Source organism: Haliotis rubra, unplaced genomic scaffold (genome assembly GCF_003918875.1).
Source record: "Haliotis rubra isolate DU_JTF1 unplaced genomic scaffold, ASM391887v1 Scf483, whole genome shotgun sequence".
NCBI classification, from domain to species: domain Eukaryota; kingdom Metazoa; phylum Mollusca; class Gastropoda; order Lepetellida; family Haliotidae; genus Haliotis; species Haliotis rubra.
In genome coordinates, this window is record NW_025767172.1 from 88,395 (window position 1) to 115,866 (window position 27,472).

At 41.0% G+C, this 27,472-nt stretch overlaps 1 protein-coding gene across 1 annotated transcript; it reads right to left on the bottom strand.

The window, feature by feature from the left end:
• Positions 1 to 1,257: 1,257 nt before the first annotated feature.
• On the bottom strand, positions 1,258 to 12,676 carry LOC124291141 (cell wall protein DAN4-like). The gene is made up of 8 exons (XM_046728057.1): positions 12,356 to 12,676; positions 7,583 to 7,740; positions 5,869 to 5,985; positions 5,064 to 5,115; positions 4,051 to 4,200; positions 2,967 to 3,617; positions 2,596 to 2,741; positions 1,258 to 2,302 (listed from the first exon to the last, which is right to left on the bottom strand). The coding sequence occupies exons 1-8, from the start codon at positions 12,453 to 12,455 to the stop codon at positions 2,216 to 2,218; spliced, it is 1,461 nt and encodes a 486-aa protein (XP_046584013.1). The 5' UTR covers positions 12,456 to 12,676; the 3' UTR covers positions 1,258 to 2,215.
• Between the last annotated feature and the right edge of the window lie 14,796 nt (positions 12,677 to 27,472).

Consider the following 27,472-nt stretch of genomic DNA (forward strand, 5'->3'; position numbering starts at 1 on the left):
TTGCTTGTTGTGCTCAATTCAAAGCTTTTAATGATAGGCCTATGAGCAGATGCATGTACGTCAAAATGCTTATGTAAATGGCATTATTCTTTGACGCCTACACACTCAAATCAATGTAAATATACATGACAATCACATCAATATGGCACACCATTAACACCCGCCGCGATATCGTTTAGGTGGCTTTAATAGTTGTAAAGATCACGGAGGTCTTAGTCATTTGAAATGTAAACAAGGCAGCGGTTATTGCGACACAAACAACAAACACAATCTGTGTTAAACATTTACTGCTGCTAGTGAAATGTTTTACATGGGAAGACAGATGTTGTTTAACGCTGCACTCAGCAATATTCCAGCTATATGACGGCGATATTTAAATAATCAAATTTGGACCAGACAATCCAACAATTAAAAGCATGAGTAAACAATAAGCTAAAACCAAACAAATTACCGTCGTTTTCACTGATGTTAAACATGAATGATTTGCTTGAATCGCAACGTGAATAGCAGAAATGCCTTCTGAAGGGTTGTGGGGTGAGGTGAGGTGAAATGGGGTTTATTGTCGTACTTAAGAATGTTCAGCTCATATGATGACGTGCATGCGTGGGTGCATGTTTGTGTGGCTGCTTGTACTAGCTGGTTTTACCATGCTGCAGTTAAACATGAATACCCCACTCAGATACAAAGATCTCCGAGCCGACCATTACCCATTAATGCCGAGCGCCAGGCAGGGAACAACAAGTACCATATTCAAACGTCTTTTGGTATGACGCGGCGGGCGATCGAACTCGCGAACTTCGCAATCCGGCCGGACGCTCTAACCACCACACCACCGAGGCGGTTTCAAGGGGTGTGAATCAGTGTAAAAACAAATTGGAATTTAAGGGATCACTCTTTAATTATCATCGGTAATAAAGGTTACATAGTTCTAGAAACAACATTGACAAAAAACGTAATGGCAATTACACTCACATTTAATAACACGGAAATGGCATATATTGCAGTCCTATGTGCGTTGACAAGAATTTCGTATTGAAGTCCTATAAACTGACTGACTGACTGAGTATGGTTTTACGACGCTTTTAGCAATATTCCAGCAATATCACCGCGGGGGACATCAGATATGGGCTTAACACATTGTATACCCATGTGGGGAATCGTACCCGGGCCTTCGGCGTGACGAACTGACTGACTGAGTTTAGTTTTACGCCGCTTTTAGCAATATTCCAGCAATATCACGGCGGGGGACTCCAGAAATGGGCTTCACACATTGTGCCCATGTGAGTAATCGAACCCGGGTCTTCGGCGTGACGGGCGAACGCTTAAACCATTAGGCTATCCCACCACCCCTTGCTCCTATAAACAACTTCTGATTAATTAGATAACAGTAAACACATAAACATATATGTTTCATCAACTAAATTTTATATCGTCTTTCAGATGAACCAATTTGCTCAAAATATTGCATATATAAACATGTCTAATCAATACTAGCGTACCATTAGGTTTTACAGTTTTACAGGTTTCACAGCTATCAACCATGGAGGGAGAAAGAAAAACAATACTGAATGTTGTAGAGGACGTTACAAACGGTACGTTGTAAAGTAGATTGAGATTTTTGCCGTTTGAGCAATATTCCAGTAATATCAAGGCAGGGGACCCCTAAAACTGATTTCCAACCTGGGCCTTTGACGTGGCGACTCTTTAACCATCAAGTAAGATTGAAACACCAGACAAAAATGATACCTACAGTTCATGGAATTCGTAACAAGTCGAAGACTAGAGTGGCAAGACGTCACCAGTAGTGCCTGACGTCTTTTGCCATGACAACGATTCCTCATGTGTATTGGAAAGTCTTTGAGAAACCTCAAATGAGTTGAGGTTCATGTTAAATATTTATTCAAAATTATTATTTAAAATATGGAATTATTTTATGTGTCTGTCTATCCACATATGGTGAAGGTGTGGTGAGTTCGATTTCGTCAACGAAAATAACACCGAAATGTTTGAATACTGTTGAAACATTTAGCAACGAAACGATGATCAGTTCAAAGGGAGAGAACTCACAATGGGTACATCAGAACAGAAATCAACACAATTATCTGTAGTGAGTTGAAGCTTGTTAGTTTTGCCTTCAAATATGGAAATCAATCAAAAGTTATATTTCAGAGATATCGAACTTGAATATGGTGTCTGGTCACTTCCTATGACATGGTCAGTCCATATTGGTGAATGTTCGATAGCTTGGATACCAGGTAGTACTGGTAACGTTCATATCTGCTGTCAAACGACTAAATGAATCCTGTAAAAAAGAGGAATGTGTAGAAATTAATTAAACATTATTCTCTGAAACAGGAAACTATGTACATTGTATAATAGCGGTAAAAGATTTACAAAACCCATTGGCTGGAACGATAATTCCATTAAATCTCTTTGGCTATCGTCACCACTTTGATATAAGGGGCATATTTATTGGCACTCGAATACGTCATAAATGTCATAATATAAATTATGTATATGTATAGAGAGAGCATATATATTTTTTAACCATCGTCATTACTTATTATCTATGTTTGAGTCTGTCAGAAAACGTACCCCGCCTATGGAATGATCATCTTCAGATGCCATGTTCTGCAATGGTTGTGACGTCAACATTCTCTTCCTTACGACATAGACAACTATCACAATGACAGCTACCAAGACAGCTGCTCCGACCCCAATGCCTGTTCCCATAGCAACAACTGCAACAAGTAAATTAACAAAAGAATCAGCAAACAATGTCGTACTGGAGGTGGATATTAAACTATGGATTGAATCAAATCCATAAATCTGACATCTTTTCGATGCTCATTTTAGTCACATGAAGTCGTATACAAGTTAAACAATATTATAATCAAATTGATGACGAAAATGGATGAGAATATAAAAGGATTACTACTATCTACATGTATTTATGTTTAACTTACTGTTGGGACCATCCTGTTGGGACCCAGTTATTCCCGTTCCTGGCTGGCTAGTGTCGGATGGTCCTGCAGATGTTGTCCCAGTACGTTCCGCTGTAGTTGCTGTAGTTCCTGGCTGACCACTTGTTGTAGTAGGTGTTTGTCCAGCTGTTGTCCCAGTCCGTCCCTCTGTAGTTGCTGTAGTTCCTGGCTGACCACTTGTTGTAGTAGATGCTTGTCCAGCCGTTGTCCCAGTGGGTCCCGCTGTGGTCGTTGCTGAGACTGACCGACTACTGGTCGTATCCGATGCTTGAACAGGCGTTGCGCTTGCTGATGGAAGACTCACGGTAGACTGTGGCCTATTAGTTGTTGGTGGCGAGCCCCTTGTGGCTGATGTCGGGGATGTTGAAGTGATGTTCGTGGCCGTTGTCGTTGTCGTTGTCGCTGTTCCAGGCATCTCCGTGGTTCTCGGATCAGTTCGTGGCATTCGTGTGGACGTTTCTATCTCTGGTCTAGTTGTACCTTGGCTGGGTCTTGGAACTGTTGAAGTCGTTGGAGGTACTTCCGTCGGGACAAGATACGAACATGTCTGGCAGCAATTCAACAGACCATTGGTGGTCATCAGTGGACATTCAGCTCTGCTGCACCCGTCTGTCCTGTCACCGTATATGCATCCTAAAAAATTAAGAAGCGTTACTGAAAGCTTTGTAAAGTGTTCTCTGTTGAGTAAGATCCGGTTAGAACTGGTCTTATCTAGTTTCCAGAAGACTAGCAGGATCGGGTAGTCCGCCTCGCTGTCTTGGATGATGCATGTCATCGTTTCCCAAATGGGTTGATCTATTCTCAAGGTGTCAACCAATGGATTGACTGATCTAAATTCGATTAATTTCAGATCACGGCCATAAACGGAATATAGCCGTGTGCATCGTTAAACAAAGCGAACATATAGGTTTGATAAGTGATACATCTTAAGTTAATTAATTAGGTCTACATTGTGCATAAGTACACTCAGTTGCCCAAATTATCAGATTATTCATATAACATCTTACGTTACAGAGATATCAGACATGATTACACCGATGCAAAACAAAACGTTTGTGTCGAATACCTTTCAAGTACGTCCTCACAGCTCGACAAGACTGACAACACATTTGTTCTATACTGGTGTCATAGCACAACTTCTTGTCACGCGATATCATATCCGGACACGACATTCCAAAGCCGTTGGTCATCGCAGTGTCGCCGAATGGACAGGAATCTGAAATACAGGTATACTTCTTTATACCTTGTTATGAAAACATGCCATGTTTTGAAAGAGAAAAATGAAAAGAATATTTTCATGACGCAATTTTATCATGTGGTATGTCTAAGTGACTAAAATGCAGTCTTTTAAAGGAAAAAACTAGGTTAACAGGAATAACAGACCAAGGACGATAATCAGGGCAATATATACTGGACAAAATACTTAGGGATATATGTAAAGTTTGAAATTATGAATAATGATCTATATATTCATTGACACACTGATAAAATATTTATCATAAAAATACCAATATCCCTAACTTATTTTGTCCAGTATATCTTAGATTTGAACCCAGTCGTAGAATCCTGAGACACCTAAGCACCAGAGTATTGCTCGTTAAAATATGCGCTTTATTGTGTAAATATATACCGGCAAATACATATACCTATGACACATTATACATTTCACCATATTCTTTCAAAGTGTCTGACTACAGGACTATCAGTTGGACTAGTCCTTTAGCGTAATGGGTAACAGCCTTTGCTTTTGTGTTCTCTCAACCATATAATTTTGTATACAAAACTTGGGTGCCTGACAAATGGTGGGACTCCGTATCAAGGCACTTTACACGCCTTCAACGGAATCAATTGAACGATCAATGAAACACGCGAGTATTGATGTCTACTGAAGTTCTAAAGGTTAAAAGACTCATAGAGAGACGGCTCCCTACAAGAAAACTTATTGAATTGTGTGACTATGTTTTCTATCTATATCAAATGTCGACTGAATCTGATAAATATATTTTTGATATTTATAAATAACAAATAAATCATTGAGCATGAGCTTTTAAGCACCAACGGAAAACACTCTCAACTTACCTGGAGTGGCGACGGCTTGATCAGAAAAGCGACATTCCCCTCTGAGACACCACTGTTGATCAAAAGCATACATATAAGAAACGTATAGCAAGATAATGAGATCATATTGCAAATTTTGTTCTGGGTGAGGTGAAGTGTGGTGAGAGAGTGAGTCGGGTCTGACGTTTTCAGCAATTTCCAACGAGATACCATGCCACAGCCCAACACCGGACCACCCCACCCCCACCCCCACCCCCTCTCCCATACACTCACTCACACACTCCCTCATACACTCACACACACTCTCTCTCACACACAGAGATAGATAAAGAGTGTGTATATTGACGCCGAACTGACCGACGCTTCATGTATCGTTTAACATTATCCTTGAAATGACCCGTTGAGGATCCAACTCCAAATCAGTACACTCCAGTCAGATGGTTTGTCCACTTCTGGATTTTGAACCCAACCATATGGAGAAAAGCAGTCTGGCTTTCCCAGACCCTTATCACAGCATTCATCGTACACGTCACTGATCATTACGTCACATAAAGAATGGTCTTTCCGTATACCAAAAGTATTTGTAATTCCAATGTTTCTCTCTGGTGTCTCCTCATTTCATGCAAATGCAAGGGAGGTAAATCCATGTCCATTATTTTGAGAGCATATTGCACCTGGCGGTTCCTGACCACCTGATCCCGTTAATCGCCTTTTACGACAAGCTTGGGTTATTGGAGACCAAACCTAACCCGAATCTTGACGGGTCGCAATAAAACATCCTGTGGCATTATCTTGAGATAAATTGTATTGCATCTGGCGTCCCTACCTTCCTGTTCCCACACTGTACGCCGTCATTGGCGTCGACGAGAGTGCACACCCTGCTGGAAGGGTCCCTGCACCACATCGCCCGACAGATGCCGCTGTAATCCCCGCTGTACGCATCCTGATACAAAACATACAGGTGACGTCTCTCCGGTGAATTATTCATTATTTGTTCATGTCAGTTATTTACAGTCAAAGTCAAATAATTAAATACACACATTCAAACTCTGACATCCGTTTAAAAGTGTTTAAAAAATGGTTCATAAATGCGCCACCGTTAGGGCTCGAACCCACATAATACGATTTGGATATCTTTGAAGCAAGAATGGTGAGAAATCAACATTGTCAAATAGTTGTATAGTGCTGATAAGTTAAATATATGTAAATAGTGTTGAAAATATCAAACTAAGTTCTAAACTGTCCAATGTAACAATAGCCTTGATTAGTAAGACTATAATCATAGGAGTAACATAACTATGCTCGGGCTTCTACATTACGTATTATTTCCTGTCAGTAGGCCTCAAAACGTGTCGGCGATGTATTCGTTATTTGTCATTAACACCGCGGAGTTATACTTCTAAACGAACATCAACAGCATGGCAAGATGGGTACCGACTGGCTACCGTCATTGATTTCTAGTATCTCTTCGAGTTGAGATGACTGTTTCCTCCATGTTTACTCCTATCATTCCCAACTGTACAGTCCCAGCCACATTTGTTATAAGTACATCCTGTAAAGGCTTTACTAATCCACAAACCTGACAACTGTTTAAGAGAAAAGAAATTTTGTTGAACGATTGTCTTGTAACGAGAGGGGTGTGATTGGTTAAACGCCCTTTAACCCTGGGGCTCCTTTCACGAAGCAACCTTTACTGAGGTTAACCTTAACTCCCATTCTTAAACATTGCACTAAGGTTACCTTAGTGACCTACGATCACCTTAGTGCTTTGTGAAAGGAGGCCCTGTTTAACATTTCCTGGGTCCCGTTTCGCAAAGCTATGGTAGCTCGACGACTGTCGAACCTCCTATACTGTAGCATACACTTACGACAGTCGTAGCGCTACGATAGCTTTGTGAAACTGGGCCCTGACTCGGTATTTCTTGTCTTACATGTGCTTAAGTATTCAATGTGTTAAAGACATTTAGGCAATAAGTAGTCATCCACATCGGTGCCTGTTGTACTCCCCTTTTGGTTCATCCGATTCTTTGTGAGTATCACTCGGAGTTTCTGCTCTGATTGGCAAACCTTAAACACGAGGTTCGGGCCAACAACTTTACAGTGAGCGTTCGGTATTTATTAGGTACTTAATGTTAAAGGCATTTAGGTAAGTAGGCTTCAACATTTTGCTTTTATTATTATTTCTACATGTGTTTCTTGTAAGTAAATCCAAAAAAGGATTAGGGCAGGAAATTACATTAAGCTTTAAAATCAGGTATATCAATGATTTGATATTGTTCAATGACAGACAACCAAACAATTCCATTCCACTAATCTATCCATTGCCTATTATTAGTTTAGCCCATTGCTAGAAATTCAGATTAAAAGTGAGAAAAAAACCATCACAAGACTCTTTGACAAGATAGATAACTTCCCCTTTCCCTTCACGTCGAGTAATATTCCAGCAGCTCCAGGCCATTGGTGTCTATAAACGACAATGTCCTATTTTAAACAACCTTACACATACATATGCCTAGTTATAACGGTATATGAATACTTACTCGACACAGATATGATCCCTCGCCTAGTTGTGTCACACATATGTCATCCGGGTTCTTGAACGTATCTGGCATCCATTTCAGAACGATGTCCAACTCATCAATGCTGAGGATGTTCTGTCGACCGGGCCCACATCCGTCGAAAGGGGACGGGGTAGCGGCTGAAGACAATTTATGTCAATAAGCAATGTAACTCATGAAATTAATGTGTCACGTTGTTAATGCGATGCAGACAAACAGCTTAAAATGCGTGATGAAATTAATGTGTCACGTTGTTAATGCGAGTGCACATAAACGGCTTAAATTGCGTCATGAAACTCATGCGTCACGTTGTTAATGCGATGCAGACCAACGGCTTAAAATGTGTCATGTTGTCATGAAGCTTAAAATGCGTGATGAAATTAATGTGTCACGTTGTTAATGCGAGTGCACATAAACGGCTTAAATTGCGTCATGAAACTCATGCGTCACGTTGTTAATGCGATGCAGACCAATGGCTTAAAATGTGTCATGAAATTAATGCGTCATGTTGTAAATGCGATGCAGACAAACGGCTTAAAATGCGTCAGGAAATTAATGCCAGGAATGCTACATTTGAAGTTTTTGAACAGTCATCAACAAAACATATCAGCAAGACAATAGACGAGGGTTGTGTGATAGATTTGCCAAGAACCAAAACAGCAATCGAACACGGTTGGTGGCAATAACAGCGACCACACTAACCATCTGGTGACCAATTAGATTCTTTATTGAAGCTTTTTTCTGTGATGTATGGCATAATAATATTATCTATAATAGAACCGATATGGGAAAATCATATTCAATTACTGCTCACTGAGCTTCGTAAGAATTGTTACACTGTTTGCGAAATTGTCCAAATCAACGTGACGTCATATGAACGAAGTAACCCGAAAGATGAGATCATTTGTTCCAGACGTCATGAAACTTCAATTGTTTATGAATCATCATGTCATTTCAACATCAGACTTACTGAGCTGATGTCTACATTTGAAATTAAAAAAAACATTTTTCTGCATTTTCACAGATAAGGACAGGGTAATATTGAGATAAATCTGTTAATGGGTAATTGCGGATTGGTTTAAACATATTTATTTCATGAAAAAGCAAAGACAGAATTTTCATGAACTGGATTGGTCAACAAGCTCAAGAGAACTTATATGAAGACCGCTCCAATATACATAGATATATGAAACAGTATTGCGGATTATCTGTCATTGGTGAAGGCACGGGGCATTAAACAGTAATTCTCGACTGACAAATCAATGATTAGTAATTACACGTCATTCACAGATTGTTCATTGCCTGTGTTTGTAAACCTGAAGTGTCAATAAAACACAATTACCCATGCTCATGATTCGGTAATGGGGCGTTGGGGTAGCCTAATAGTTAAAGCGTTCGCTCGTCACGCCAAAGACCCAGGTTCGATTCCCCACATGGTTACTATGTATGAAGCCTATTTCTGGTGTCCCCTGCCGTGATATTGCTGGACTATTGCTAAAAGCAAAACCTAACCTCACTCACTCACTCACCCACTCATAATTCGTTACCTTATACATTCACGCATATTTCGCATTTAGCTCATGCTGAGATTGATTTCATAATTAACAGTAAAATGCGTTGTTCCAGAAAGAATTACTAAATTATAGATATCTTACTGACCTATGCGAAAAGTCATAATTTGAATGCACACAAATTGAAACACTGAGTACTATTTTCATTATAAATGCTGTTTTAGTACCTTCAGAAATAACTAATTCTCTCAGTAAAGTGGGCGTGGATCCTTAATTTACGACATATGCATTCAACTATGTAAATTGATCCACTATATGATCTACAGTAGAATTTGTCCATGTATTTCGATGCGGTGGAAGTACTTAGGCCGCACCAAAAAGCTTAATTATGCAAATTGACCATTGTTCAAGGATTCCTTGCAGTTTGATCGAACACGACATGTATTTACCTTCTATTGTAGGAATTCTTGTACAGTGTATTTTGGCAGATAATTATGTAATACTATATTGATCAGTCTGTAATAAAGTTGCCATGTAAATCTTCACAAGAGCAAATTAAATATGGAATATATCCCCGAAGCGACAATGCTAATATTGACGAATGGCAGATAATACCCTTCGATGAGACGTACCTGGCACAAACACTGTTTACACATCACAATCGGGTAATGCAATGACCTCGTGCAGATACACGCAGATCATTCTTATTTCTTGTATTTGAGTCCCCCTTTCATTGTACAGTTAACTACCTTTATAACGAACTCGTTTATAACGAATCGACGGATGTAACGAACTGGCTTTATGTCCCATCCACATGCTGTATACTTTAGTCGAAATACATACAACGAACCACGGTTATAACGAACTAAAAGTAGTGTTCCATTTGAGTCCTTGTGCATATTGTAGTCGAAATGCATACAACGAACCACGGTTATAACGAACTAAAAGTAGTGTTCCATTTGAGTCCTTGTGCATATTGTAGTCGAAATGTGTACAACGAACCACGGTTATAACGAACTAAAAGTAGTGTTCCATTTGAGTCCTTGTGCATATTGTAGTCGAAATGTGTACAACGAACCACGGGTATAACGAACTAAAATTAATGTTCAATTTTAGTTCGATATAACCGTAGTTTCCAGTAATAGTTATATCAGCCCCACATGATGCAGGTGTTTGCCATTTCAGTGGAAGCTAGGATCACGGGTTTGGTGCTGACAAATGCAGAAACATAATCCTAGAGAACCAGGATTCGACCCGACGGTTATACTTTCTTGGCTCGACTAAGGGACACAATTCTACATAGGTAATACGCAATCGGGATACGATGATATGTGTCAACCAAGTCGGCGAGCCTGACCACCTAATCCCGTTAGTCGCCTTTTACGACAAGAATGGGTTACTGAATATCAATTCTAACCCGGTCCTGTACAGGTACGCATTGTTAGGTCATTCATTCACAGTGTACATGCTTCTCAATTAAAATCATCATCACCCCCACTAGCCTTAAATTATTAACGGTCCTTAAGGAGAAAGAAGTTGCTCATCCATAAAGTATGACCTTATTTGTTTGTTTGTTGGTTACGTGGAGATAAGAATAGTCACCCCGTAGGTAGAGGATGTTTAGACACGAAAGGAAGCACGTAGGCTGGCATATACAAACAAATATATTTGTATGTATACGGCTAGTAAAATGTACAGGTGTATTGGTAGATATGTAGGTACGTACGTGGCTAAAAGGCATGTAAATACAGACGGGTTGATAACTGTTGGTATTCGTTTGGGTTGAATGGGGGGCTATGTAGGTATACATGTGGATAGAAGGTTGATGTTAGGTTAAACATATGTAGGTGTATACAGTGGGTAGAAGTTTGGAAGCAAGGGTATAGATAAGTAGGTATACAAGTAGGTAGAATGTTTGGAGCTACGGTATAGATACGTAGGTATACATGTAGGTAGAAGGTTGGGAGCTAGGGTATAGACACGCAGGTATACATGTAGGTAGAAGGTTGGGAGCTAGGGTATAGACACGTAGGTATACATGTAGGTAGAAGGTTGGGAGCTACGGTATAGATATGTAGGTATACATCTGGGTAGAAGGTTGGGAGCTAGGGTGTAGATACGTAGGTATACATGTAGGTAGAAGGTTGGGAGCTACGGTATAGGTATGTAGGTATACATGTAGGTAGAAGGTTGGGATCTAGGGTATAGATACGTAGGTATACATGTGGGTAGAAGGTTGGGAGCTAGGGTATAGATATGTAGGTATACGTGTAGGTAGAAGGTTGGGAGCTAGGGTATAGATACGTAGGTATACGTGTAGGTAGAAGGTTGGGAGCTAGGGTATAGATATGTAGGTATACGTGTAGGTAGAAGGTTGGGAGCTAGGGTATAGATATGTAGGTATACATGTAGGTAGAAGGTTGGGAGCTAGGGTATAGATATAGTATATAGGTGGAAGGTATAGATGTAGGTATACAGGTAGGTAGAAGGTTGGGAGCTAGGGTATAGATATGTAGGTATACATGTAGGTAGAAGGTTGGGAGCTAGAGTATAGATACGTAGGTATATATGTGGGTAGAAAGTTGGGAGCTAGGTTGTAGACATGTAGTTGTACATGTGGGTAGAGGGTTGGGGGCTGTAGGTAGATGTGATATTTAGTTATGCGAGTGAGAAGCTGTGTGAATATTATAACATCACAGACTGTGTGCATGAATCAACGACTGGGGACATGGAAGGGATAAATGATCAACCGAGGACATGGGCTGTATGCAGATATAAAGACTGAAAACAAAGAATTTGTGAATATGTATACAACTGTCAAAATAGTTTGTACAAACATCTTAACACTTGCGAAAACTCTTATTTAAGTTTTGTTTTTAAGTGACCATTGATAATTCTCAATTTGGGACAGTTTGACAATTTGTAAATTTGTCCATAAAATCAATTTAATTATGAAAAGGTAATTGCTATGATGGTGATTGTCCACTTACCAATCCTTGTTTAGTCCAATACGACCAGTTTCAAATGTTAATTTAACTGGGTAATGTTTTCTCGCACCATACCAACCTTGAGATGAAGACACATATGAAAGGTGTGTTACTGTGCTAAATCATGTGTGTCCTCGTCTGTACTTTCTTCGTCCAGAGATATGTGGCGATTCGTACACTTGAACCGAACATCGTCGCAATGTCTAAACACGTCATTAGACAAACATATTTTAAGAAATTGAAAAACATGTACAAACCTTGGGTATATAGCACTACATGATGAAGTAAAGTTATGCCGACGATAATCCGGATTCCGGGTGATAATCCACTAAAATGTACTCTACAATAATCCTTCATTGATTTATGCTGTCGCCTTTACATCATGAATCTCTGGGCCCATGCGTTGTACAAAATCCGCAGTCGCTCTCTGGTAAACATAAACCACTTAACCAACAGGCACGGAGAGGCCAAATATGCCTTGTCAGGGTATACAATCGACCCCACCCTGAATAAGTCTCGTTTACATACACAGGCGCACGATGATCATTTTCTACCCGAAGTAGGCTAGTCAAAATCGTGACGCATTGTCACGCCTCCTGTGAAATCATTCTGGGGTATCGTAGAGTGCATAAAAAACCGGTTTGTAACGTAAAGCTGTGATCAACCGGTTCTCTGTGATCTTCAGTGTGGGTCTTAATCTTGTTTATCAAACCGGTTACATCTGACCGATCCGGTTTGTGTGATACGGGTATGTTTGGATTTGTGATCAAGCTTTTTGTCCCGCCGGTTTGAGTATGTTTAGCTGACGTCGATATGAATAACTAACTTTGAATGTATGTTTGACAGAAACATATCAGCTTAACCATTATGTCATCACTTTGATGGTACACACGTGTAGTGCAAAAGCCTTTGGCATAAAGCTGTATCATACGAAAATCAAAAGCCAAGTGAACCAGATCTCAAAGGAAATGTAAACAAGATTGTACAATTATCAACGCGACGACCTTGCCAATGAGCATTCCAGGACCTGTAGCTATTATTCTCAGGTGTGACAGAGTGAGTTTAGTTTTACGCCGCTTTTAGAAATATTCCAGCAATATCACGGCGGGGTCCACAAGAAATAGGCTTAACACATTGTACCCATGTGGGGAATCGATCCCCGGACTTCGGTGTGACGAACGAACGCTTTAGCCATAAGCCTACCCTACCGCCCCTATTATTCTTAGGAGGCACCGTGCAGGGAAAATTTAAATATAATTCGTCGGAATCCGATAAACAACCAAACTACGGAAGTAATGGCTTGAATTACAGAACTGTCAGGTCAGCGATGTTTCAATCGGCCATTAAGAACTGTCAATACAGATCCAAATGAAACCGGTTTCTCAAACAGTGGCGTAACTACATTTACCCCAAACAAAATAACAAATGCCTAAGCATTTTAGCTTGTGTACTTTTACGACAATCCGGTCCGCCCAGTAGAGTTATTGTCTTTTGCATCAAGGGAAGCTACTCTAACCATTGTGTATGAGCCTTCGCGTTTGTTCGAAGTCTGGCTGGCCTGTCGTCACCTGGTAATAGCGATGGGTCAGCTGTACAATTCAGACATGTTCTGATCAAGTAGGTTGTGGGGATAATCACACACGGCGCAGAAGTCTACAAGCACATATATGACAGCCGATACCGCTTGGGTATGGTCGTGTCCTGGATAAATTGTTGCGCAATGGATATCTCCAATTTGCCCAAACTTGTATAATGTCTCTGCTTCGTCGTCATTTTTGGCACTGATTTTCGGGTTTTTTAATACCCCACAACGGCAGAGCACACACACACACACACACACACACACACACACACACACACACAGACAGAGAGAGAGACAGACAGACAGAGAGAGACACACACAGAGAGAGACACACACACGGACACACACACGGACACACACACACACACACACACACACACGTAATCGCTGCATTCACAGTAAATTTGCAAAAATACATGTGCTATGACCTTGCCCGCCACATGCTAAGTTATTTTGGACAAATACAAAGTTAACATGCCAAGTTTAATGAGTTATATCACTATAACAGAATTTTTGGAACATTAAATAATATAGATCATGAGCCATTGTCTGATTCGGCTCCACCCAAAATGGCGGCAACAGAGTGATTGTGATTTCATACGTTTAACCATCCATCACTACTTGTTATAATATTACCCGTTTCACGGTGCTAGTCATTACACTGGGTCATTGTCTGAAAAAAAGAAGGCCTATTTTCTGTGTTACTTTTAGTATTAAACACGAACGAAATGCAACAAGTTCTGGAGGTTTAAATTCCGAGGACAAAACAATATTTACATTTCAGCTTAGTTGGAAAACAATCACATAGTCAAATATGACAGGTAACACCCATGCCTAATCTTGTGCAATGTAAATAATGACAAGGTTTACTCTAATCGCTGCGAAGTATCCCCTTTCGCAAATTACATTTCAGCAAACACAACTGTGAACCGTACTGCAATCAGCATAGATGATTTAATCGTTTTCATCAACTTTTAGATGTTATTACAGCAATATTTAACAGATTGTTAGATGAGTTCTATGAAATTTAGGTGGACCTTACTCTTGATGCTTCTGGACACGTTCGCCTCTATGTGACTGGAAACTTTAGTACTACTTCCGTGCAGCAGGACCCGTGAAGATCTGGGTTAGAATTGGTCTTCAGTAACCCATGCTTGTCGTAAGAGGCGACTAACGGGATCGGGTAGTCAGGCTCGCTGACTTGGTTGACACATGTCATCGTATTCCATTTGCTTCGATCGATGTTCATGCTGTTGATCACTGGATTGTCTGGTCCAGACTCGATTATTTACAGACCGCCGCCATATAGCTGGAATATTGCTGAGTGCAGGGTTGTAGGGTTGGTTAAGTCAATACCGGGATTCGAACCTACACTCAGTGAGGCACCTAATCGCCAGCACACAAGGTTTGATTGTTTGATTGTTTGTTGTTTAACGCCGCCTTCAGCTCTATCCCAGCTGTATGGCGACAGCACAGTGACCCATCTAACCCACGGCAACCTCCACAAAACTGGAAGTCTTTAGATCGGTAGCCTACACCACGTACATTGTGTACCCATCTGAAAATAGGTGAAATGTAACTTATGTTTGGGTTTCCTTTTCTTGGTAAAGTACAGATTCTAGTGCTTTCTGATTCGGACTGCCACAATGGCGTAAGGCATATTCTGTAGCAAGTACGTTCACTCGCTCTGATGAGTTGGTGTCATTGTAAAGGACCAGGAGGATCTGAGGCTGCTATGTTCTAGTCCATTGTATCCGCCCGGTCCTGAACACAGACCAATAGTTTCTTTGTTATGGTTAATGGTTCTTGCACACTTCATCATAAGTGAAAGAACGGTTGGTGCAGAAGCAGATCAGCTAGCACTGTTACCGTGAGGCAGTCGACTTGCTCAATACCTCAAAAGAACAAAATATATGGCACCGTGCCATCATGTTTTCTTTGGAGTGTGTTGTCCCGAGAGTATATTGACAGTAGTGCTGAGAGTTTATGCGAAAGACCTGTGACGTTGACACTACTTTGTCCTCTCTGAAATGCCTCAGTTCAAGGTCAATTTTGCATGATCACTCCTGGTACCGTGCTGGCGTCTACAGGGGATACGGCAATAAATAGAACCCTCTCCATAAAATATACCTTCCATAATATAACCTACTACATTTAATTAAATACCCAGCGTCTCGACCAAAAACAAAACTGAAACAAAGAGGCCCAGGCCACCTTTTATTAAGTTCAAAAACCCAAAAGTCCAAAAACAAGGCACCGCCAAACCTCATAAATAAGGGATGGCAAAGCTTTATGGATTGTCAACTTCATTATTTTCACAATAGCGACGTTTCGGTATAGCTATACCGTTTTCAAGGATATGCTTAAGGTATTGAATCTATACCGAAACGTCGCTATTGGCAAAATATAGAAGTAGATCATCCATAAAGATTTGTCATCTCCATACCACAAACTTCTAGAATGCTACTCAAACAACTCTTAAATGAGTTCTAGGGAATAGTTCTTCAGACGGTCATGTCAAATCACACAACCTTTACAATCACAGCACCATTTCCCATTTCATGAAAACAAGCAGTGAGATAGATTTTACAACTATGGTCATATCACCTACAAAAACATATCTGGACAGGAACATGTCAACATGAATTTTAATATGTTTCGTCTGAAAATTAAATTTTGCTTCCTTTATACTTCAATTTTAACTTAAGTTGGTTCCCTTCCATATGCATGTTTCACGGGAGGCACATGTGCCGGTTGAGAATCGGTGTGGAATTGTCATAAGGTTACACTCGCATGATGACGTGGAGTGAGTATGGTTTTACGCCGCATTTAGCAATATTCCAGCAATATAACGGCGGGGGGCACCAGAAATGGGCTTCACATTGTACCCGTGTGGGGTATCGAAGCCGGATCTTCGGTGTGACGAGCGAACGCTTTAACCACTAGGGTACCCCACCGCTCCGTGATGACGTGGAATGAGATGGGGTCGGTTTAATATGATTGCACACACATATTGCTTGTTCCAGGAGGAATTCTGGCGGTGCCATAGTGCTAGTCCATGAGGTACCGCACTTAAACATTTTAAACTCATTGGTCTGACTCCGTGCTGCCATGTTTCCTCCCAATGATACCGAACGCCAGTGTAACAAGAAATATCATCTACCAAATCACTTATGTCTCGGACAACCGACCTCTCAGACGCTCTATCCACTACATCACCGAGACGGTCGCCCCTCTTGGGTAAATAGAACATGACGACGTCAACGGGGACTTAAGGTACATCTGCAGTACTGACAGAGTGGTTCCGAAATCAGATAAGATACGAAACAAGTTGTTGTCTTCTGAAGCGCCTCTTCTCCAGCACCATCATCAACACGCTAACTCCACGCTCCACTTTATTTACAAATATGAACCAGTTATAGAAGAAATGACATAAAGCGTTCGTAAAGTTACGACCTATCGTATCTCTATAATTTATCATTGGCTTACGAATGAAATATGCAGAGTGCTTTACGAACGTTTTGTGGATCGGTCCCCTGGGCCCCGATCCACAAAGCGTTCGTAACGTTACGACCTGTCGTAACTCTTTAGTTAAGCATTGGCTTACGAATGTCGTAGCGCTACGAACGCTTTGTGGATCGGGACCCTGGGGTGGTAACAAGTCAATGAAACATGTTGGGAGGTGTACAAGCTGTTCGTCAATGTCCCCAATTCAACATTGAAATGTAGTTCATGCCAGTTGGACGCACATATAAACAGAACCACTAGAACTGCCACACAGCCGTGGCATTGAAGCCAGAACCAAACATGACGAAATTAACAGTGAACGGACGTGAATCTTTCGCTACGAGGATCTGACGGGAATACAATGTTTTGCCTCTACCAATCCGCAAGACTTTCTCATTCCATGTGATCCAGAACAGACGGAAGGTATCGCAGTCAAGTCTGCTGAAGGTTTTATGAACCAACACCACAGGAGGAGCGCCTGGCCATACCTTCTTGATCGCCATTTCAGTCTCGTTGCCACGACTTCTGTCAAGTTCGAAAAGGTACAACCGTTTGCCAGTCTCTGCCAAAGCCACGCGAGCTGAGTGGCATGCCTTTACCTTGATCTTTAAGGACATGCTTGGTGGCACGGAGTAGTCTGAGGACAAGGGCTTCAACCAGGATTTGGATTTGGTTTCTAGTTCTCCTGAGAAATCTGAATCACAGAACAAAGTTATCATGTGCTTTATGGCTGCTCTACCTCAAGTTACCAGAGCAATGGCTGAAACGTAAATGCCAATAGGGACCAGGATGACAAAAAAGTGCCATAGAACACCATTAATGGTGAAGGTTTTCATTCGTTAAAATATCTATATATTTGCAAGAAACAGTCTGTGTTTAAGGAGAACTTACTCTAGTTATTATTGCAGAATTATTTTATTCATTCGCCTTAGATAAAAACATAAGAGAATCTGAAGAGCATAAAATCACTTTGGACAATAGCCTGTGATTTTGTATATCTGATCTAAACACGGTGAATGTAATTGATCAATAGCTTTAAATATAATGTACTTTTATAGCATTAACAGTTTTCATTGACGCCCAATAACCATCAGCTGGACTCGTGAAGATCCAGGTTAGCATTGATCCTCAGTAACCCATGCTTGTCGTGAAAGGAGACTAACGGGATCGGGTGGTCAGGCTCGCTGACTTGGTTGACACAGGTCCTCGCATCACAGTTGCGTAGATCGATGCTCATGCTGATGATTTACAGATCGCCGCAATATAGCTGGAATATTGCTGGGTGCGGCGTTAAACAACAAACCAACCACCAATGGGCTGTCTTACCTCTTCTGGCGACTAACAGGATCGGGTGGTCAGGCTCGCTGGCCTGGTTGACTCATGTCATCGGTTCCCAATTGCGCTGATCGATTGTCATGCTGTTGATCACTGGATTGTCTGGTCCAAATTCGATTATTTACAGACCGCCGCCATATAGCTGGAATATTGCTGAGTGCGGCGTAAAACTAAACTCACTCACTCACTGTCTTACCTCTTCTACAGGTTCTATAGTTGCTCTGCAAAGTGTAATCCAGGGCGCAGAAACAGATCCTGGTGGTTGCATTAAGAGGAAAGCAGCCGTGGTCGCAGTCACTCTCAGATCGACTACATACACTCTCAGCTGAAAGAAACATCACACAGTTCGAAATGTATCTAACCTGAAAATAAGTCAATGCAATAATTATTGATTTATCAATATAGCTAACATATCAGAGTCTGAGTGAGTGAGTTTAGTTTTACCTTGCCTTTAGCAATATTCCAGCAATATCACGGCGGGGTACACCAGAAATGGGCGTCACACATTGTACCCACGTGGGGAATCGAACCCGCTTTTCGGCGTGAAGGGCGAACGCTTTAACCACTAGGCTAGTAGTTAACCGGAAATCAGTCCGTAAAAGAACATGGTGTAGAACCAAGAAAAAAACCCAAATCAATCTGCATAATTAACACCTGCATTAAGTTAACTACTTTAACAAAACAATACAAAGCACTACAAAAGGTATTACAATGGCGGTACAAAATAGAGTGGCCGCACAAATTCAAAGGCAAAATGAAAGCAGTGACTATATACAACAATTAAGACAATGATGGTAACATTCACCTTACTACAACAGTGCTGAAGTCTTTTAAATAGGCCCCGGCTGAGTAGACAGACCAATAAAACAATTTCTCCACACAACTGCTGATGTGAGGCAAGAGTTCGCTCCCCTTATTTACAAAAAATCCCCTTATTTACAAGTTCTCCTAACTCTTTTGGTCAGAATATTCTGGAAAGACCGATGCAGTTGTAGTGCCTTCAAGAACTCCCAGTCTAATTATAGCACACGTCTAAATATAGCATAACACTACCCGTACCGCTGCTGAACAGAAACAACGTAATACTGATGAAACATCGTCACAGAACGAATAACACTGCCACATAATGATATAACTGAGTGTGTGAGTTTAGTTTTACGCCGCTAAATATTTCAGCACCCATGTGGGGAATCATTCGTAACTACTCGCCTCTTTCCGTGACCTACAAGACGAATCGTACGCCATTATTGCCAAGAATCGTGGCAAACCAATCAACCGCGCGTAGTAAAACGCATTTCGAAGCATGAAAATGGCGGCACCGTAGAACTTTGAAACTTCGCTAACTATGCAAAGCACACTTTAAACATAAACTTTGAGCTAAAGGATCAGCAACTTTCAACACAGAAACATACTTACAAAGGGTATGACTGTATAGTTGTTTTGTCCAAGGCATATAGCTATAGGATATTCTTGGAGTAGCCATGTTTGGAAATTTAGAGTTATCTTTCCTTGGTACTAGTACTAGACTATTTTCATCTCCGTGCCCGTTTGCGCTTAGACAGGGTCTAGTCGTAAACATGGCCACGAGAAGGGGGTACGAGACGCCATCCGGCTTGCCGGAATGACACGAGCAGTAACGAATGGTGGGGAATGGAACCAGGGTCTTCGGCGTGACGAGCGAACGCTTTAACCACTAGACTACCCCATTGCCCACATACTAAGACAAATATAATTGATATAAACAGTGCCGCCAACTCACAGCTGGTGGTTTGGGTTGTGTTGATCACCCGCATCCGGACCACAGATTCTGGTAGAGAGAACACAGATGCCCTCGCACTCTGATCTCGATTTACTCGCATCAGCCTGAAGATGACAATTCACATTAATACAAGTATTCTAGTTCCCATGTGTCCAAGTATATTCGGTTAGTAGATCTCTACTGCTATTAGCAGTCTACTTGTCTGTGGACATATAAATAAACGTGGGTTATAAATAAACGTTACCGCTTGTCGCCAAGGGAGCGTCACATATCCTTTTCCAAATCTCACTGATATCTCAAGAAACTTGTGATATATATGATTCTTTAAAACTAGTGTTTAGAACGTCAATTCGCGATAACCTCATCACACACGTGATGCTTGTGAACCTGTACATAAATAACATGTTAAAACGGTGTTGGCAAAAGAAAATACATCTATTTATCATACAATGGATAGTGTTCTCGGCAGGATAAAGCCAACGGATATTTTCGGTATCCGTTGGGGTCATATACGGATATCGATGCAAATTAGAGAGGTCATATGCAAATTTCAGGGTCTAATTTCACAGTGTTGTGACGTTACTGATAAACAATTAATTCTCCCCTAAATGTCAATAACGAAGGCTCCCGTCAGGGGACGCTACTCGGGATGTAACCGCTCGAAGATTAAAGATCCATGCTCAAATATCTCGTTCTTATTCAACAAAGACACAACGAAACATGGTGTCAGAAGCGGTAACCATTCTGATAATGAAATCACTGTTTATTGATACTCGCCAGACACTGGTTGTTTAATCTAATGTATGCACGAGTGCACAAATCTATGCACGACGGAAATCAAATCGGAGCACGTGGTATAGCTGACCCCTCCGTATCATCAGCGCAAGTATCTTACCGCTGCATGTTCAAATCTGCCCAGTAACGTTATATCGACCCTGAATCACAAAACATGTCAGACCAAGAGGAGCAACAAGCACCTATTACCCCACAAATTCTGCATATGCCTGTAAATATTCCCTTGCCCCAGAAACTAGATTTGAAAGGGAACTTAGCCACTAACTTTAAGAAGTTCAAAAGAAGCTGGCACAATTATCTTATAGCAGCTAGACTGTCACATGAACCCAAAGAATTCAAGTGTGCCACTTTGAAGACATGTATTGGGTCAGATGTTCTTGACGTCATTGAAGGGTTAGTGTTTGCCAATGAAAAAGACAAGGAAGATGATGAAAAGGTGTTGAATGAGTTAGAAAAATTCTGCATTGGCGAAACAAATGAAACATTTGAAAGGTATTGCTTCAATAAAAGGGATCAGGAATCCTCAGAGAACATTGACACATACACCACTGTACTTCGTACACTGGCTAGAACTTGCAGTTATGGGGATAAAGAAGACAGCTTAATCCGTGACAGAATAGTTATGGGGATCAGGGATCAGAACACTAGAAAGAGACTTCTACAGGAATCTAAGCTCACTTTGCAAACGTGTGTCTCCATATGTAGGCACATGAGACGGCAACACAACAGCTGAAATCTATCAGTACATCAGAATCAGAAGAAGTGAAAGCTATTAGAAGTAGAAGGGATCATCTACGAAAACAGAATGAAACAGCCTATGATAGGAAAGGTTCCGAACGCAGGGACAAAAGAGACAGATATCAGGATAGAAATTTGTGGGAGTGCAAGTTCTGCGGACAGAAACATATATTTGGACGGGATAGGTGCCCAGCATTTGGCCATACATGCAAGAACTGCAAAGGAAAGAACCACTTTGAAAGAAAGTGTTCGATGACAGAAGGTACAAAGAAGAAACAGTACAGGGATAAAGTCCATGCTGTTGAAGACTATGGAGATATTGACGACTCTGAGGTCGAGGAAGAATATATTCTGGCTATGGACAGCAGAGAACAGATTGCAAGTGTTGAAGAAGAGAAATACAAGAAAAAGTTGTTTGCCTGGATGAAAGTTAATGATGAAGATGTGATGTTTCAGCTGGACTGTGGAGCAACAGTTAATCTTCTACCTGAAGCAGTATACTCTGAGGTCTTTAGGGATCCACAGCTGAAAATGTTGGATGAAACTGCAACAACCTTGGTCATGTACAATGACACAGAGACTGTACCAATAGGTAAGAGACGGGTCAAAATTACAAACCCCAAAAATGGGAGGAAGTATAGTGTGGAAATGTTGATTGTAAAAAGGTGACAGAAGACCACTTCTTGGATCAAGAGTTGTCCAACACATGCAGCTTATCACCCTGAACCAGGAGAACATCATGTCCATCAATCCAGCTCAGGACACAAACGCCACAGGTCGAGAATTGTCCAGAATTGAGATGACAGATATAACTACGGAATACAAAGATTTGTTTGAGGGCGAAGGAAAATTGGATGGGGAACTTCATTTGGAACTTGATGAATCACTAACCCCAGTTCAACTACCTTGCAGGAAAGTTCCTGTAGCCATGAAACCCAAACTAAAAGATGAACTTGAAAGGCTTGTGAAGATGGAAATGATTACGTCTGTAACAGAGCCAACAGACTGGATATCGGCCATGGTTGTTGTTGCAAAGCCTAATGGAAAGATTCGTCTTTGTATAGATCCAAAACCGCTGAATAAAGCCTTGAAACGAAATCATTACCCGACACCCACCATGGATGATATCTTTCCCGAACTATCACATGCCAGATAATTTACTCTAGCCGACGCCAAGAATGGGTTCTGGCACATCGCTCTGGATGAGGAAAGCAGTCTACTCACCACATTTGAGACGCCTTGGGGTAGATATAGATGGCTACGCATGCCATTTGGAATATCTCCTGCGCCTGAAGAGTTCCAAAGAAGAATGGATAATGCTGTTGAAGGGCTTGAAGGTGTAAAAGCTATTCATGATGATGTGGTCATATTTGGTGTTGGTCTGACAGATACTGAAGCAGAGAGAGATCATGACAAGAAACTGGTTGCATTCCTGGATCGTTGTAGAGAAAAGGGTATCAAACTGAACAAATCAAAGCTAAAACTGAAACAACCTGAAGTCCCTTACCTTGGACATATTCTTACAAGAGATGGATTGAAAGTAGATCCCATGAAAGTTGAAGCGATTGCACAGATGCCTACTCCTACAGACAAACAAGGTGTACAGAGACTTCTTGGAATGGTCAATTATGTCCAAAAGTTTGCACCAAAACTATCTGAAGTAACCGCACCTTTGAGATCCTTGTTACAGGACAACGTTGAGTTTCGCTGGGATGAACATGTGCAAGGAAAGTCTCTGGAGAGGATCAAGCATATTCTATCCGAACCGCCACTCTTGAAGTACTTTGATGATACAGCTGAGACTGTAATTCAATGTGATGCCTCACAGAATGGATTGGGTGTGTGTTTGATGCAGGAAGGTCAACCTATTGCATATGCTTCAAGGGCCCTGACCACCTCCGAAAGAAACTATGCCCAGATTGAAAAAGAGATGTTGGCCATTGTATTTGGAGTTGAGAGGTTTGAACATTACACATATGGAAGAAAGGTGAAAGTTGAGTCGGACCACAAGCCGTTAGAGTCAATTATGAACAAGAGTTTGCACAGTGCACCCAAACGTCTCCAAAGAATGATGCTCAGGCTACAAAAGTTTGACTTGCTTGTTGTCTACAAGAAAGGTTGTCAAATGTATCTTGCAGACACGCTCAGTCGAGCACACTTGCCTTGCACAAGGGGCACAAGAAATGTTGAAATGGATGACATCTTTGAAATGGATGTGAGATCACCAACAGAAATTGAAACAGAGTCTATTGACATGAAACAATATGTTTCTGTCTCGGACAAAACTTTCAGCAAGATTCAACATGAGTCACAGTCTGACAATGAAATGAGAACCCTGAAAAAGATTATCACTCAAGGCTGGCCTGAAGAGAAAGATGACCTGCCACATGCTGCTAGAGATTATTTCACTTTCCGTGAAGAACTATCAATTCAGAACGATGTGATCTTTAAAGGGGAAAGAGTGGTCATTCCCAGAAGTATGCGGACTGAAATCACAGAACGGATACATTCCAGCCACATTGGAATTCAAGGATCTATCCGAAGAGCACGTGAACTCGTGTATTGGCCAAACATGACAAGAGATTTAACTGATCATATCAGAAAATGTGAAATCTGCAATAGTGTTCAACAAGATCAGGGGAGAGAACCATTTCTAAACCATGATTTACCGTCCCGAGCATGGGATAAGATTGCAAGTGATCTCTTCGAGTTTAATGAGCATGATTATCTTATTACCGTGGACTACTTCTCCGACTATTTCGAAGTAGACCGCCTGAGTGGTAAGAACGCAACAGAGGTTATTGAGAAACTCAAGGCTCATTGTGCAAGACATGGCATACCAAGCCAAATAATTACAGATAATGGCCCCCCTTTTAACTCGGATGCATTCGCCAGATTTGCCTCCAGTTATGAATTTCAGCATCAAACCTCTTCACCTAGATACCCTCAATCGAATGGCAAGGTTGAGAGTGCGGTAAAGACTGTTAAGAGACTCATGAAAAAGTCAAAACTTGCTCAATCAGACCCATACCTTGCATTGCTGGACTGGAGAAATGTACCAACAGAAGGCATTGGTACATCACCAGTACAAAGAATATTCAACAGGAGAACGAAAACTCGCCTACCAACGGCTGAGAGTTTGCTCAGACCGAGTACAGCTGATGACATCACTGACAAGCTCGCTGCCAGACAGACAAAACAGGCCAAGTACTACAATAGGTCAGCTCATTCATTGCCTTTGCTGAAAGAAGGTGATGTCGTACGGATCAAACCTTATAACAGAAACCTACAGTGGCAAAAGGCAGTAGTGAATGAACAGGTTGGTGAAAGATCTTACCAAGTGAAAATGCCTGATGGAAGAATTATGAGGAGAAACAGAAAACACTTGAGACAGTCGAGAGAACCAGCACCTGAGCCAGACGAAGATAAGAGTCCACTAGTTGACTTTTACCCGAGACACACTGAACCAGAGGTGGCAGATCATTCAGCAAAAGTTGCTCCAGAACAGGGAGAAACGAGGCGTAGCTCAGGCACGACACTGTCGAGTGGAGGAGAAGACCGACCAGTAGTCGATGTTAGAGGACAGAGTGCTGCAAGAACCTCAAGTGGAAGACAAGTTGCAGTTCCATCAAGATTCAAAGACTTTGTTCAGTTTTAAAAGTTGAAAGTTAAGTTGTGTATTCTTCATATTTCCTGGAAGACTCTAAGTGGTAATATTTCAGTTACCTAAAGCTGAAAAGATGTTCAGTTGTGTTAAGGTAGTGTGTCTTTTGAGAGACTTTAAAGTTAATGTTGTACAACTGCCTTAATGCCTTTATTCAAATGTTTACTGTAAAGAGCATATCTTTAAGGGGAAGGATGTGACGTTACTGATAAACAATTAATTCTCCCCTAAATGTCAATAACGAAGGCTCCCGTCAGGGGACGCTACTCGGGATGTAACCGCTCGAAGATTAAAGATCCATGCTCAAGTATCTCGTTCTTATTCAACAAAGACACAACGAAACAAGTGTAAACAAACATGGCGTCAAGGGTCGGCGGTCGTGTCCGGATTGACAGCCGTGGTTACGGTACTGTCAGTGCTTTGATCCAAGAAAATTCATGCCTGGTTATGATAGATGTAGTAGATTACAAAGCGAAGATAGAAATTCATAGGCTTACGAAGATACCAACATCAGTTCCCCGACCGACTGTCAGTGTTTGCGAGAGAACGGCATAGGAATCCAGGTGCACAATGTCACGCGAACATTAAAGCGTAGTTTGTTGTTCAAAAGGCTAATTGAAAGTTTCTTAGACGTAAGATAAGATTTGTTGACAACAATACGTGCTTTAGCATAAAAGCTTACTGGGAACTAGATGACCTAACGCAGTCAGCTGAGTGATCAGGAGAAAATTATGTCACCGGGCTTGTGTCATAACGTATTACTCCGCACATATTTGTGACGTCATAGACATTCCACGAAGTTTAGTTTCATGATTTGTGGCATTTGAAATCGTATTTTTTGAAATTATAAAGCAAAAATTACATTGTATGATAAATAGGTTATCACACTCGTGTGTTTTGGGATGGTTAATATCCTGCATTAGGAATAAACACTATGTATATTTAGCTCGCCAAGGCTCGCTAAATACAATGATTATTCCTAATGTAGATATTAACCATCCCAAAACACACTCGCGTGATAACCTATATGTCAACTATGATTAATGTTGTATACTATTAGAATTTGTCGTTGACCTTTTAACTGAATTTGAAATCAGATGGTGTGTAGGAAGTTTCATTGCATCCCTTCATCAACATCCCAGTGGTACAGCAGGTGATACGGACAACAGACTCATACAATACTATTAGCTTTCAATAACTAGCTATATTGATAAATTACACTACAATGATGTAACACATATGTGAGTTTTGTTTTACGCCGCTTTCAGCAATATTCCAGCAATATCACGACGGGGACTCCAGAATTGGGTTCCCACATTGTACCCATGTGGGGAATCAAACCCGGGTCTTCGGAGTGACGAGCGAACACTTTAACCACTAGGCTACCCCAACGCCCCTGATATAACACATGTCCGTATTAACAGGTGTTGCCCATGTGGTATATCGCTGTGTATAACCCAATACGTCCATTTAAACGATTGTACATATTGAAGGGATTATTGGCTTATGGGGACTGTGCCGATATAGACCACATACATAAGTTCGTGTTCATACTGTTCCGTCTATGAATGCCCCAGCACAATATTTAAACAGAAAGTCATAGACATTGTCTTGGTAATAGAGTTGGCAGTATCTCATTATCATGTAATTCGTCCACAAAGAAAAAACGCATTATACCGATCACATTAGTTTCATCTCGAATACAGCTTATAAAGAATCTTTTTATATTTATTTACAAGTTAATATTTATCTCAAACGTTTCCATGTTTGCAAGGATGGTGTCTGTGATATAATGATATTTGGTTACAGCTTGAAATACCGTGTATACTGCATATAATAATAATAACATAAAAGGCACTTTAACAGAATGAAATTCATACATACTAAAATGATTCTATTTCCACCTGACCAATATTCATCAATTAAGTAACACGGTTCACTGAAGTCTTAAGTCATACGCACACTGAGTTTTTGTCGAGGTAAAAGAAATACTC

What these genes read in the sequence shown, in the direction of transcription:
- LOC124291141 (XM_046728057.1), bottom strand. Translation starts at nt 12,455, where the DNA reads ATGAAGGATTATTGTAGAGTACATTTTAGTGGATTATCACCCGGAATC. An exon ending in AGGGATCATATCTGTGTCGA is followed by an intron (nt 5,986 to 7,582) that starts GTAAGTATTCAT and finishes GTTTTGTATCAG; the next exon opens with GATGCGTACAGCGGGGATTA. An exon ending in CCAACAGGATGGTCCCAACA is followed by an intron (nt 2,742 to 2,966) that starts GTAAGTTAAACA and finishes TACTTGTTGCAG; the next exon opens with TTGTTGCTATGGGAACAGGC.